The sequence below is a fragment of the Chionomys nivalis genome, chromosome 1 (genome assembly GCF_950005125.1).
Source record: "Chionomys nivalis chromosome 1, mChiNiv1.1, whole genome shotgun sequence".
NCBI lineage: Eukaryota > Metazoa > Chordata > Mammalia > Rodentia > Cricetidae > Chionomys > Chionomys nivalis.
Genome location: NC_080086.1, coordinates 42,006,970 through 42,021,781, shown reverse-complemented (window position 1 = coordinate 42,021,781; position 14,812 = coordinate 42,006,970). Strand labels below are relative to the sequence as shown.

The window sequence follows — 14,812 nt, the reverse complement described above, 5'->3', positions numbered from 1 at the left end:
AATGAGCAACATTTGAGCCAGGAGTTGTAGCTCCATGGGTAGGGAGCTGCCCTAGCATACCAGGCCTGTAGGAAAGGCCTGGAAGCATGAGGAGGAGAACACTCTGCCTGTTCTTTATGAGAAGGAATGATTCCCCCAAAATGGTAATGTGACAGCTAAACCTGAGATACACAGGAGGACCAGGGAGTATTCCAGGCAGAAGAAACCTAAATGATGACTTGGAAGTCTAAACACATTGGAACTGAGGATTTGAGGTAAAAATCAGAACAACATAGTTTAGAGAGGTGACTGAAGAAAATGTCGTCAGACCTGCCTTAATCTGTCACCCAAATGCCATGAAAGCACGAAGCCCAAAGACCTCTGTTTTGTCTTTCCAGGAACACTAGAGCCTCACTGGTCAGGCCTTCTGTGGACAGCCATGCTCATTTCTCTGGCAATCGTCATTGCTCTGCCCAAGCCCCACGGCATCCGGGCCTTAATTGCTTCCACAATCCTACGATTAATATTTTCGGTTGGGTTACAACCTACACTGTTTCTGCTGGGAGCTTTCAATGTAAGTATGAACCATTTTGTAGTACAGTTCTTATTTGCAAATTGGTGGGAATATCTTCCATTTGGTCCCTAGTATCTTGACCTATGTTTTCAATCCAGAAAAGTAAAATAAAATGCTGTTAGATTGGCATCTTTCTTTGACCTATTCAGGGTAAATTGAGTCTCCAAAGACATCATTTGGGCCTCAGCAGGTCCTTTCCTTGGAAGTAGCCCTTTCAAGAACTAGATAGTAATGGTAGCAGCAGAGTAACTTTAAGTTAGTTTGGCCAGTCAGGCCAAAGGTTTGCTTAGACCATAGGTTTTTAACCAGTAAGTCAAATGATCAAATATTAACAAAGTCTTACATAGAAAAGAGGGGAGAGGTCATAGGGACTGTTCACAAAACAGACAGAGGAAGTGGAGAAAGAAGAGAATTCGGCATCACTAATGTCAGTGAATACAGGGAAATGCAGTCATTATAGTAGAAGGGATGCCAGGGGTCCTTAGAAAAAAGTGATGGCTGATAGAAGGCTGTAGGTGACACAGGACTCTTAGCAGAGGAAAAGAGAAAATTCAGACATGAAAGGAGTCATGGGAATCTAAAAGTACCTTCCTTTGGCTTTGGTTCCTGTTCTAAGCATATAAGAAAACTGTACAGAAATGGAAGTGTCAGAAAAATAAGGGTAATGCATAGCCATGCCTAGGTCTTCAGATGGCAAAAACAGCAAGGATTCTGGCAGGATAAGCTCAGAGAAGGAGTCAGGGTTGAAATTGTGAGTTTCGTTGATTTGGTTTTGATTTTGAGACAGCTGTGTAGCCAATATTAGTCTTGAACTCACTATGTTGCCCAGGCTGGTCTTAAATTCACTATGTAGCCCATGCTGGCCTCAAACTCATGATCTTCCTGCCTCAGCCTTCTAGAGTGACGAGATTACAGGTGTCTGCCACCACACCCTATAAAGTTGTACCTTAAAAACTGGGAAAGGTGAGGCCAAGAAGTGCAAAACTCGGAAAAGCACTTTGCTTATTTTAGGTCCCATAGAGCAAAGTGGGACAGCAGGCGAGAGACTTGCGTTTTACATGGGGACTGATCCTGGGACACTAAACTCTAGGAGAAATCCGTTGGGCCTCACCTTCCAGGTTCACATTGATGTTCCAAAACATCAGTCCATGGTGGTATATTAGGTGTTAAGTTTAGAAAAGGTTCCATGGTGGAATCCATATAGGAAGTACTGGGTTCAATAAAATGAAGTGTTGTAAGATTTATCGGAGACCTACAGAAGTGATCATGACTCTCTGAGGAAGAGAACCTGAAAAGTCTTGTTCCCCAAATGTTTTAACCTGCAGTTTTGTAGACGTGTCCGTTGGGAATAACTTTATGCGAATAAATGCTGGAAGACTCTGTTCACCTTGGTAGGAAGTGCTTGCAGTGTTTTGAGCCAAGATGATTTCTACAAAGGCATTCTTGAAAACTCATTCATCCGTGTTATGTGAACTGGGGTGGGAAGTGTAGGCAGGGAGGGAGGCCTTTTGGGGCTCTGGCGGTGCTTTTGATCAGGTGTGGTAAGGCTGAATCATAGTGTAGACATAAGAAGCAAGGTACAGATATCACAGAGGTGAAGGAAAGAACTCCACAGGGTGGGCAAAAGGGCAGAGCCATATCTTTGTCAAACCATGGCAAGATCTTTTACTTCAAGCAAATGAAGAATTGCTGTCTTGATTGGGTGGACGGTAAAAGGGAGAAATTTGTTGTATGTGTTATAAAGCATTTAGTTGGGCTTATGGTTTCAGAAAGTTGGAGACCATTGATGGCAAAGGTTTGGCAGCAGGAAGAGCTGAGAGTTCACAAATTGTTCCCCAACCAGAAGGCCGAGAAAGCAAAGTGGGAATGGCTCAAATCCTCCCTCCACTCCCATCCTGTACCCTGTGACACACTTCCTAATTCTTCTTAAACAGTCTACCAACTGGGGGTGAAGTATTCAAACATATGAGCCAATGTGGGCTATTCTCGTTAAAACCACCTGGGTCTTGGGGTGAGGGTGTTCATGTGTGTACACGTGCTTGTGTACATATGCTTGTGCTGGTGCATATGGAGGCCAGGTGTCAAATTCAGTGTCATTCCCCAGGAACCATTCACCTTATTTGAGACAAGGTCTCGCTGACTTAAGGCTTGCTGATTTGGTTAGGCTGGCTAGCCCCAAGGACCTGCCTGTCTCTGCCTCCCCAGCATGGAGATGACAAGCACACATTACCACACAAGGATTTTTTTTTTTACATGGGTTCTGGGGATCAAGTTCAGGCTCGCATAGGAAACACTTTAACAACCAGGCCATTCCCCTCGCCTAAAAAAAGACAAATTTAACTATAAATTTCCAGTCAGGGATGACTAGGCAAAGCCTCTGGCCACCATCTAAAATGAAATGATGCAGCAAAGTTTTTGAGGTGAAAATGTAGTCACATTGTTCACTTACCATGCTTGAGGTGACAAAACATGCCATTAACGTTAGCTCTGACATTTTTAAATCAGTGAGCACAGTGACAACGAGAGACAGTTCTGGAGAGGGTGGCATAGGTGTCACGTGCAGTGAAAAGTTTAAGAGGGCATGCAGGATGATCAGATGATGGATGGATGGATGGATGGATGGATGGATGGATGGATGGATGGACGGACTGATGGATAGAAAGACTCTTAGTGCCTCAGAGATTGTCTACTGTGTACTGTCTAGTTCTGTTTGCTCTGCCCTTCAGTCATTCCACAGACAGCTCATCTCTAACACAAACCACTTGCAAGGAACACTCAAGTTAGACAATTACTATCTGTAATGCACTAGAAATTTATTTTTTTAATTTTGTTTTTAGCCAGAGACACCACCTATGGGAGAAGGAAGGGTAACTAAAAAGACAGAAGGCTGGGGGGAGGAGACTAGGGTGGTATCAAAAAGGTGAAGCACCAGGGTTAAGGTTGGGACAAAGCAGAATCCATTGGATATAGAGTGGTCAAGCAGAATCAGTTTGGAGTAGGGCACTGGGCTGAGTCCATGAACAGGAGATACTTCCTGGAGAAGCAGTGAACGTTGAAGAGAAGAGTGAGTGAGATGAAGTGGATTGGCAGCCTGTTCAGATTTTTAAAACTTGGGTATATTTGGCGGTTCTGTGACATCAACTGGTTTATGATTGTCCCTCATCTCTCCAAACTCCTCTTCTAAAACTCTATCCAGAATCAGTCGTGCTCTGCTACCCTGTGAAGGACTCTTACACACAGGCTTAGAACTCAGGGGAAACCTGGCCTGTTGTTGGTTGAGCCTGCTTGAGAAAGCCAGAGGTTCTCCGTCTGTGCTCGAGTCCTCACTTATCTGATTGTCGGGAGCTCACTTACACTGGCCGACAGATTAGCTGGCAGGATGTCTGTGCACCTGGTGCCAAGGGAGCTAGAGTAGCGGAAGATGGTTTTCCCAAGTGCATTCAAAGAGCTTTCTCTTCAGCCTTTTCTGTTACAATGTTACTAGAAATGGACTTCCAGGCACAGGGTTTCTATGCGGATATAAAAGTATTAGCCAGTAGATAAGTCCGGTCCCCTTCAATAGTAGGTATCAGGAAACCCATTCTAGCTGAAGCAGAGGGGGAAATGCATTGGTTCATCTTGTCATAGAGGTCAAGAGCCTGACTTCAGGTATAGCTGAATATAGGAGCCTAGACAGTGGATTCAGGGCCTAGTTCCTATGTTCCTTTGTTTGGCTATATGTCCTCTGTGCTGTTGTGTTTTTATGACTGTGGTATGGTAAGAAGAGGCCAGCAGTCCTAAGCTCATATCCCTTCAAGGTCAAGGTAAGTAGAAAACACAAAATTGTCTTTTGATATAATCCCAGGGACATTTTCATTGGCTTCATTTGGTCAAGTGACTATCCTTGAGTAGTCATTATACCCATAAGAATAAAACACTGTGATTGGCCAGGCTGAAGCTGCTTCCAGAACCCAAGAACTGGTTCTTGGAAAGCCTGAATTCCCATGGGAAGATGAGAAGTCATTCCCAGAAAGAAGTACAAGAGAAAGAGCTCATCCTGGCGAGCCTTATTTTTGTTTCTCAAGAAAATGTTCATCTTAGTTGTGAACATATAAGCAAAGAAAGATGAGACTTGTCCACTGTCATTAAGTTCTACCTCTATTATGTCTAAAACGGAGCCAGCTTAGACAACAGGCATCAATCATGCCGATCACAGAGTTTGTGGATAGAGGCGACTTCTCTGTTTGACTGACTCATACAAGAATGTTAGAAATTGTTCATTTCGAAAATTGTAATTTCAGTATGTGTTAATTTTGTTTTTGCCGTACACAAGCACTGCTTGATTACTGGTGCACATGAAATTATTTGACTCCTGTGTAATTCGTAATATGCCTGAAAAGCAAAGAAATGGACTGACTTAGAGACAAAAGACAGGCGTGAGTGTGCTTAGTGGGCTCTCAGTGCTGAGGCCCTCTCCAGTTCTCATGCACAGTTGAGTATGGTCTGCACCACGTGACTGTCCCCTCCACCATCTGTTCTCAGGTCTGCAATAAAATCATCTTTCTGATGAGCTTTGTGGGTAACTGTGGCACATTCACCAGAGGCTACCGAGCCATGATTCTGGATGTCGAGTTCCTCTATCATTTGCTGTATCTGCTGATCTGTGCCATGGGCCTCTTCGTACATGAATTCTTCTATAGCTTGCTGGTGAGTAGCAGGTGTTCACATATCTCACACATGGAGAACTGTGTCAGCTCTCATCACAGACCCCACCTTCTAACAGCACCTGGTCCTGTCATGTCAAACCCCAATTGTATCTGGTCTTGGGAGGATCTGAGAGAAAAATGACATAGGAAACAAGGCAGCTCCCAGGAACTTGACAGTACATCATCCCATCGTGTCCCGTGTGTGGCAATCTGTAGTTTCCACTCAGGGAAGAGGTGTCCATGTGCTTCAGATGTTTTCTATATATGCTTCTGTTTCTCTGACTCAGGTAGCACTATCAACTACTTTCCCCTGGAATCTGTTTCCTCAATGAAAACCAAAGTACTCTTCTCAAAGTAAACCAAACTCAATGCAAGGACCAAAGCAGGAGTAACATGCAAAGCCTCAAGACCCATGAGAATGAGCTTGCTAGAAAAAAGTGATTTTGTTCCCATGGGGCTAGGTGGTTATGGCCTTGAAAGTCTGTGAGTTGCTTCTGTTCCCTTTCTTGTGAGCAGATTAAGTTACAAGCCAAATAGTGCTTTCCTGTCCAGTAGTCAGAGTAAACATAGATCTATAGAGTTGGAGATAAGAAATTTCATTGTACCTACACAACATGGCAAGAGCATAAACTATATGAAAACACAAGAAATAAAAATATAAAGATCAAAAATGTCCAAGGCCTCAGTATTGGCTTAAGAAATGAAGGAAGGGAGGGAGGGAAAGGAAGTGATTTAGAAAGGTGGGGAAATTCCTTTAAGGAAGTGCTATTTAGATGGCTTCTGAGCTGCTCGCTTTTGTCTGTACCTCAGTTTCCTCACTTACACGTGAGAAGGATATGCTTCCCTCGCAGGGAATCATATGCAGCTGTTCATGTCAGCACCTTAGACAAGCATGGCCTCACAATGGCTCGCTATTCTTTGTCATCCTCTATTCCTGCTCTCATACAAAATCTCATAAAGAATTCTCCAGGATTAGCTCATTCCATTAGTGGTAGATGTTGGCAGGCTAAACAGAATGGATTATTTTCTCTAGTTTCAGAATCTGTCTGGCTATGCTTTGAGGTTTTAGGCAATGAGGTTGCAGGATATACTTGTGAGTGCCATTATGTGGCCTATTGTGGTCATTCTACATTAGAAATCTTTAGAGCCCTGTCTCTATTCCGGAGCCTTTCTGTATCATGCAAGAACATCTATGGCCAGAGTTCCACCCTGTGAGCCAAGGAGACCTATACCTACCAGTCTAGCAAACTCCTGCCTGCCCTGGGTAGAGGGACAGAGGTCACTGAGGCCTCTTTTTTGTTCCTGCTCATGGGTCTCTCCCAAGAGACAGACTCCCCTTTGACCCATGCCGTCTCTCCCTGCTGGAGTGTACTTTCCCTGCTAGTCTCCTTCCTGTTGATTTTGCTTCCTTTTATCTTCCTTTTCATCCCTTTCTTTTGAGTCATTTGTGGCGCTAGCCAGGGCCCTTCCTAATGCGAGGGACAGATGGGATGATGTGAGCATCCTTACCTCAAGCCTCACCATCCACAAGACCGTAGCTGCTACCTCTTTGCGAGACCATGCTTCTCCCACATTCTCACCCTACTTTTGAGGTAGATGATGTCTTCAGTTCACAGCTGAGGATCGTGAGGCATGGTAAGGTTAGGTAACTCCTGCCCTAAATCACATAAGAAGTTGATCCCCCAAGTCCAAGCCTCATTTCTCTTGAAAACATAGACAAGCCTGTGCCTCTGTGAAACGGGTATTTCACACTGCAGTTCACATCTGTGTTGCTCCAGAGCTCTCAGCTTTCTAGCAGAGAAGCCCAGGGAGGTCTGTCTAGGTCATGGTGAATGATTCCCCGTGTGTTTCTAGGTTTGCCTGTGAGCTCCTTTTCTCGGTCAAAGAAATACTGAATGTGTCTGATGAGAGCCCAGAACACAATGTGGAAACTGTTCAAATTATCCCTCAAAGGAAGCAAACTCCCAATGTTTAAAACAAACCTGGGTTTTCCATAAAACAAAAAGACCTCCAGCAGAGAACTCTGGTGGCCTCTGGGTAGTCAGATCTTCCTTACCTCAGGCGGCCCAGAAGGGAAGGAGGAAGGGACAATGATCCCTAGGCCTAATTAAGGTGCCACAGCCCCCAAAGACTGTCTGCACCTGGCCTCATGCCTGCATCCTAGTTGTATTCTTAAGAAAATATCAACCCCTGAGATGGAAACGTACAAAGTTCATAAGGTGACAGAATGAGGACTCCAGATGGTCACTAAACATGGAGACATGCTCATCCCTAAGTGCCAAACCAAGACAAGCTCATTAAAATATCCATGGTTCTCTGAGTTTAACCTGTCACTTGGGGAAAGGTGAAAAATCATAATAATTTCTGGTCTGGTGGCCATGGGGACCCAATGGTTAGAAATTTTTATCTACTGAATGTAACTTGATGCAGCTTGCTGGAACGACAATAGGCAGTACTTTTCTATTCTAACAGGAACTCTAAGTTTCTGTTTCTGGAAATTAGAAAACCATAAGTAGGCGAGTATATATACAGGCATATCCAGAGATATTCTGATAACACAATTGAAGACATCTTGATTATTCAAAAAACAATATTGGCTATGTTGTGTGTAATTTTTCCATATACTACTAGGAGATCATTGTGACATGAAATGTTTATGAATGTTGTCTGAGAGTGCCTATATGTCATTATTATAATATTTTTAATAATATCTGTATATTACATTTTTAAAAATTGTTTTTATTGAGTTATGTATTTTTCTCCACTCCCCTCCTTCCTCTCCCCTCCCCTTGGAACCCTCTCCCAAGGTCCCCATGCTCCCAATTTACTCAGGAGATTTTGTCTTTTTCTACTTCCCATGTAGTTTAGATCTATGTTTCTCTTAAGGTCCTCTTTGTTGTCTAGGTTCTCTGTGATTGTGAGTTGTAGGCTGGTTTTTCTTTGCTTTATTAGACATTACATTTTTAAAAAAGGAATAACATGAATATATTTTTATAGGTGATGGAATTATTATGGTTTTTTTCTTTGTACTCTGTCTTTTCCAAATTTCCTACTTTGAACATGGGTCAATCTTCGTTTCTTTCTTTTATTTAATTAAACTACCCCCCTTTTCTATGTTTATATTTCCTCATTTTACCATCTCAATTTTATAAATAGTATGTGTTTATTGTTTAAAATTCAAAATTATTTAAAAAATAAAACCATAAGAGCGTCTTCTCTGTTTTGACCTGTTTCATGTCTGTGGTTCCTGCCCACAGAAGACAAGTACCCTTTGTTCACTGTGTGACATTCTCTTAGACTGAGTTGCTAGACAATATTTAACCAGCATTAACAGCAACCGTCTTTTTTTTTTTTTTTTTTTTTTTTTTTGGATTGAATGCTACCTTCTTGCTTCCTTTTAAGGATCCTCCTTTGCCCAGTACCCTCTAGGAAGCAAGTTTCAGGATACAGATTGGAGTTAGGTAGGAGGGAAGTTAATTGGCCAGAAAATGGCCTGAGATATAAAATTCTAAGCTGGAAGATATTGAGAGATCAGCCATTTCCATCCACTCATTTTACAGATGAGGAGACGGCGGTCCTGAGAGGCTCAGTCAGCATCTTGCTGTAAATCAAAAGCACAGTCAAGAGCCCAGGTGCTTTCCCCATGACTAACTTCACTGTGCACAGTTACCCAAAGCCACAGTGAAGACCGAGCCTTTCAGGGCTGTCTAGACATGAGGACAGAGGGCACACTGTTTAACAGAAACCAAAAAGCTAGCTTTCAACCAAGCCTGACATGTGCCTATAATCCTCGATGGTCCAGAAGCTGACGCAGGGGGATAAAAAGTTTGCTGCCAGCATGGGCAAAACAGGAAGACTCTATCTTAAAAAATAATAATAATAATTAAGAGTTTCTAAGTCCAAGAGTTACCCCATAGCTCTCTTCTAGTTGCCCCCCAACCAAACGATTGTGGGTACCTCAAGTCGTCCTCTAACGCCTACATGGATGTTCAAGGTTTGCCTTCCTCATGAAGAGAGTGTGTCCCTTAGTTAGGGGTCAGGCCTAACCTATGAACCTAGTGTGACATTCAGGGGTCTCTCCTATACTAGGGGAGAAAATGGAGGGGTTAGGTTTCCTGGTATGTCTCCACATCCTTACAACTGTACTGTGTGACTCTGCTCCAGTCTCTTCCTCGGGAAGTTGTTGATTACCACTCAGAGTGCTTGCACAGCATATAAGAATGCCTGCGTGTTAAGCACTGTATAGATGATGCTTGCTTACTCTTAATATTAACTCTCCATCCTCCGGTCTACAAATGAGAAAACTGAGCCTAGGGACTGGGGACAGAACAAAGTCCAAGACCCAGTGGCTGTCAGTAGCTGAGCTAAGATGTGAGCCTCAGCAGCCTAGAGATCTTACAATTTGCATGTAACATGCCTGCCTTCACCATTAGATACTGCCCTTCCTGGAAGCAGGTACCAGAGTAGCTGGGCCTTTGGAGAAGCTTGGAAAATAGATTCTAAATGGATGGATGCCAAGACCCTGCTTACTTTCCTCCCCCTTGTTCTCTGAAGCTCCTGTTTCTATTTCTGGAACCTCTAACCTGTTTTGTGTGCTGTTTGAAGTTGGTACTGATTACCCCCTTCTATGTTTATTTTTCCTCATTTTTACCATCTCAGTTCTCACTGGTAAGACAGGCAACATGTTATGTGTTAAAATTATAGAATGATTCTGAATTTTCAAGAGAGTAAATGATGCTGATATAAACCTAAACACAGGCTTCTTAAAAATTGTTCTATCCTCTTGTTATTTGAAGCTTTTTGATTTAGTGTACAGAGAAGAGACTTTGCTCAATGTCATTAAAAGTGTCACCCGCAATGGACGATCCATCATCTTGACTGCGGTCCTGGCTCTCATCCTAGTGTACCTGTTCTCAATAGTGGGGTATCTGTTCTTCAAGGATGACTTTATCCTGGAAGTAGACAGGCTGCCCAATGAAACGGCTGTTCCAGGTGGGTTTGGGATCCTCTTGACTTTTTAGATGTCAACAGGATTTTAACTGGACTAGAATAAATACATTACATTCGCAGACAGATATCTCCCTAACACCAGAGTATGAAGTATGAATATAGGTCATCCTCATGTTATTCAAAAGGTGATGCCGAATACTGTGTTGTAAGGGTCAATGACTGACGCATGCATATGTGCCGGTACATATTAGAGGCCAGCCAAGGCTGCACAGTAGCAAGGTTCTGTCTCACACACACACACACACACACACACACACACACACACACACACACATTTAACTAATGCCATATTTTCAGCCAGCACAGCTTTTTCAGAACGCATTTTGACTATATTTAGTGAAAGCATCCCCTTGACTTAGCACACCTACTCCTGGTAATTTATACTTATGGGAGTAACCTGTTAAGTGTGTGAAAAAGCAGACTTCTAGGACCGCAGTGTGAAGTTGGGAGCATTCCACTGGACTGTGGCCATATCTCTGAGGTGTGGTACCCCATGCATAGCATGCATCCTTATAAACCTTTACGGACAAACACTGATAACACAAGAAAACACAAAATAACTATAATAAGATCATACTTTTAATTGAAACATTTATATATTGTTTTGTATATGGAGTTTTGTGAGACAGGGGATTGTATAGCTCAGGCTGGCCTTGGATTCGCTGTGTACCCAAAGATGACCTTGAGCTCCTTATCTCCCTGCCTCTACCACCCAAGTGCTATAATTACACGCGTGCACACCACACTTGAATATCTGTATGTTTAATGTGGACAGACCCACACATTGCTAGCAGTGGCTATCCCTAAGGCTTTAAAAAAAAAATGTGAGTTTTACAATGAGCTCCTGTATATTTAGCAAAACTAGAAGTGACTTCCTATTTGCAAATGATAAAAAGTAATAATGTTTACATGATACCTGAGTGTTATTTCTCAAAATAGCTGCCAAAGCTTAGTGAGCCGCACCTGGATAAAGACAACCGGGCTGAGTCCGGAACACCAGCTATAATGCACTGTCCCTGGCGGCCTTCTCCCCAAGTAGTGTATCTTGATGCGGAACCTCAGCCTTCGGTTGACACCAAGTGGCACTTAACGTCACCTACCTTCTGGTTCTGACCTAAACCAGCCTGAGCCCTGGGGTGCTGTTCATGCCCATGGTGCTTCCCCTGCAGGCATGATCCGGATCTTGCCGGAATCCATACACCCTGTAGTATTTTTCTTAGCATTTCAGCTGTTTGTCTCTGAAGTCGGAGAGGTGCTATTTAAGTGCGATACTGTTAGTAAGCCTACAGAACTTGAAATTTCTGGCTTTTTTCCCATCCAGCTCACCAAATAAAAGTGTAAATTGCATCTGTGCTTTGAATTTATATGCAGTATTGGAGGGTGTTATTTATGTAAAGGATTGTTTAATCAGCCGTGAACTGGGGACTTCAAACATTTTAACCATATGCTGCCAGATTGTTCATCACAAAACTCCCTTCTCTTTCCCAGAAACTGGCGAGAGTTTGGCAAACGATTTCCTGTACTCTGATGTGTGCAGAGTGGAGACGGGAGAAAACTGTACCTCCCCTGCACCCAAAGAAGGTAGGACCGCATGGCCACCAGCCCCAGGTGAATATCAGACTCCTTCAGCGACTTAGGTGAGGCGGGGGTGTCGGAGCAGATTAAAGTAGAAACATTGCTCCGGAGTGAGACCAGCGGCAAAGGGGAGAAGTTGGAAGCATGAGGGAGATGAACAGAAAAGGAAGCCATGTGTGCAGACACAAGCTGCTGATTTGAGTGCGAGTGCCAACTGTGGACGGGGCCCATGTGGGAAACGGCAATGGAGCTGGAGGGAGACGGGTAAATGAGTGATCATGGAACCAAATGCTGCCTCAGTAACGGTGCCATTTAGAAAGAAGACAGGCAGCCATCAGAGTCTTGGTAAAGGCACCACAACAAAAACTGAGGATTCTCAGGCAAAGGAGGGGAGGGGATATTCTAAAGGTTTTGTGGTAAAACTCCTTTAAAGAGATAATAGTCATGTGCAAGGACAGTAGCAAGAAATGGTTCTAGAAAGACTCCTAATAGATCTTGTGATAATGGGTAAGATGTTAAAAAAAAAAATGCCTAGAAGCTACAGCAGTGGAGTGATGCTTACGATCACTTCAGTGGGCTAGCACGTGCCTAGCATGTGTGAGGCCCTGCCTAGATTCAGTCTCCAGGAATTCAGAACAAATAAATAAAAGTGAAAGGATAAGAAAGAGATGGTGCTTCAGCAGTGCAGGGAGGAGGTAGCAAGGCAGGCTGCCACGTGGGATAGATAGCCTCTAATGTAAAGCCACGGAGGCCATGGCCCCTCTGTACGGTCCAGCCATGCTTCCATCCTTTGAGCATGCCCAGTTGGAACCTGATAGATCCCTCACCTGAGAAGCAAGATGCCCTCTTCCTAGTCTGGGCCGAAGACTATATTCTGTTTGCAGATAGGACGACAGTGTAGCATCTTCAAACAATAGGTGTCATGTGAAGCCCTGTAGAGAAAGGACAGTCCTGACATGGCTTGAGAAGCGAGCAGGGTTTAGTGGTGGGACAGCACTGTTGGAGTTCTGACAGCAAACACCTGACTCTTCATCCCGTGGCTTTATTTCTTGGGCCAGAGAGATGGCATTTGGGAAACGTCACTGTAGAATCACAGTATCTCTCTCCCCCTCCTGTCTTAACTGTGTTACGACTCGCCCTGTTCACAGAGCTGCTCCCGGCGGAAGAAACAGAACAGGATAAGGAGCACACGTGTGAGACGCTGCTCATGTGCATCGTCACCGTTCTGAGTCACGGACTGCGCAGCGGGGGTGGAGTAGGAGATGTGCTCAGGAAGCCATCCAAAGAGGTAAACGGATCCCAAGGGAAAGAAGGGACACAGGGGTGCGTGGGGGTGCACTGTGGTGGAGCTGATTGTAAACTCTCGGTGTGGAGGATGGGCTGGGAGTGTGACAAGCCATTGTGCAAGAACTAGTCAGTGCCCCTCCCCACACATGCCCACTAAGGCATGTTCAGGCTCCACGACAACTTTGTGTTTCTCTCCTCGCTTGACAGAGGTCTGCTTTAATATTAGACCTGGCCACCCCAACACACTTTCAGAACCTTCCTGGTTGTGTTTCTTCAGCAGCTGGAGAATTCACAGTATAGATCCAGGGGATTAAAAAGAGACATAGTTGGGGGTTTTAAAGTCTGATGCCCAATGTAACTCCTACCCAAGGGGATACCTATCCAGCTGGAGCTAGGCTCTGACCTCTTCAGGGTGACGGGCACTGAGGGCGCCATCTCGCATCTACAGGAGCCTCTGTTTGCCGCGAGGGTGATCTATGACCTGCTCTTCTTCTTCATGGTCATCATCATCGTCCTGAACCTGATCTTTGGGGTCATCATTGACACCTTCGCTGACCTGAGGAGTGAGAAGCAGAAGAAGGAGGAGATCTTAAAGACCACATGCTTCATCTGTGGTAAGTATCTGTCCAGTCAGGCTAGCAGGCCTCCGGCCAGTGTGGTTGCACACGTGGACACACGACTCTGGGGTGGGCACAGAACAGACTCTAGGCTGGGATGCTCACGCTATTCTCTCCCATCTCCTGCCCTCCCTTGGCAAACAGCAGAGGTCTCTGAGGCCTCTCCTGCTGGGGAGTATCGGAAGCTAATAAACTCTGTGCAGTAGTTGTCAATTTGCCTCAAGGAATTAAGTTCTGGAGAGTAGAAACATGGCCACACATTTAAGACAAATGTATCTTTCTGTGTCCGGGCATCCTGAGAATCCCCTGGTCTAGTTGTAAGCCAACTAGAAAGGAGAGCCATTGTCCAGCTGCAGCCTGAGAGTCTTCTCTACTGGCAGGTTCAAGCTTCTGTGGAAAAATACCATCATTAGAGCTGGGCATGTTGACACCCACCTGTGATCACAACACTCAGGAAGCCGAGGCAGGCTGATGGCTGTGAGTCCAGTGTTTGCTTGACCTCACTGCAACTTCCAGGTCAACCTGGACCACCTAACAGAATCCTGTCTCAAAGCAGAGAGTGCGAGGAAGGGCGGAGAGATGGCTCAGAGGCTAAGAGTATGCGCTGCTCTTGCATGTAACCCGAATTTAGCTCCCAGCATCCATACCATCTACAAGGTTGTGGCTTGTGTCAGCTTCTAACTTCAGCTGCAGGAGGATCCAGCACCTCTGGTCTCCATGGGCACCTGAACTCATGCGCACATACATATAAGCAACACTAATAGACTCAGTAGGTTGTGTTTATATATTTATCATATATGTATATCGTGTGTGTGAGACAGATAAAGAGCCATGAGTTTGTAAGATGGTATAATTCTGGCACTCAGGAGGCAGAGGCAGGCAGATCTCTGTGAGTTTGAGGCTAGTCTGGTCTTCATAGCCAATTCAGGACAGCCAGGGAGATATAGTGAGACCCTATGTCAAAAAAATAAAATAAATCAATTTAATAATTTTGGGGAAGGGGTGGGTTTTGTAATAGGAGTGTGTGTGTGTGTGTGTGTGTGTGTGTGTGTGTGTGTGTGTGTGTGTGTGTGTGTGTGTGTAAC

At 44.4% G+C, this 14,812-nt stretch overlaps 1 protein-coding gene across 10 annotated transcripts in view; it reads left to right on the top strand.

The window, feature by feature from the left end:
• Positions 1-14,812, top strand: part of Itpr1 (inositol 1,4,5-trisphosphate receptor type 1) — a 342,111-nt gene that overhangs the window by 296,808 nt on the left and 30,491 nt on the right. For all 10 annotated transcript variants that reach the window (XM_057761465.1, XM_057761436.1, XM_057761425.1 and 7 more), the window contains 6 exons: positions 378-553; positions 5,075-5,239; positions 10,035-10,230; positions 11,737-11,829; positions 12,972-13,111; positions 13,559-13,724. In XM_057761465.1, coding sequence (XP_057617448.1) covers positions 378-553; positions 5,075-5,239; positions 10,035-10,230; positions 11,737-11,829; positions 12,972-13,111; positions 13,559-13,724 — 936 coding nt within the window. The remainder of the gene's footprint in view (positions 1-377; positions 554-5,074; positions 5,240-10,034; positions 10,231-11,736; positions 11,830-12,971; positions 13,112-13,558; positions 13,725-14,812) is intronic.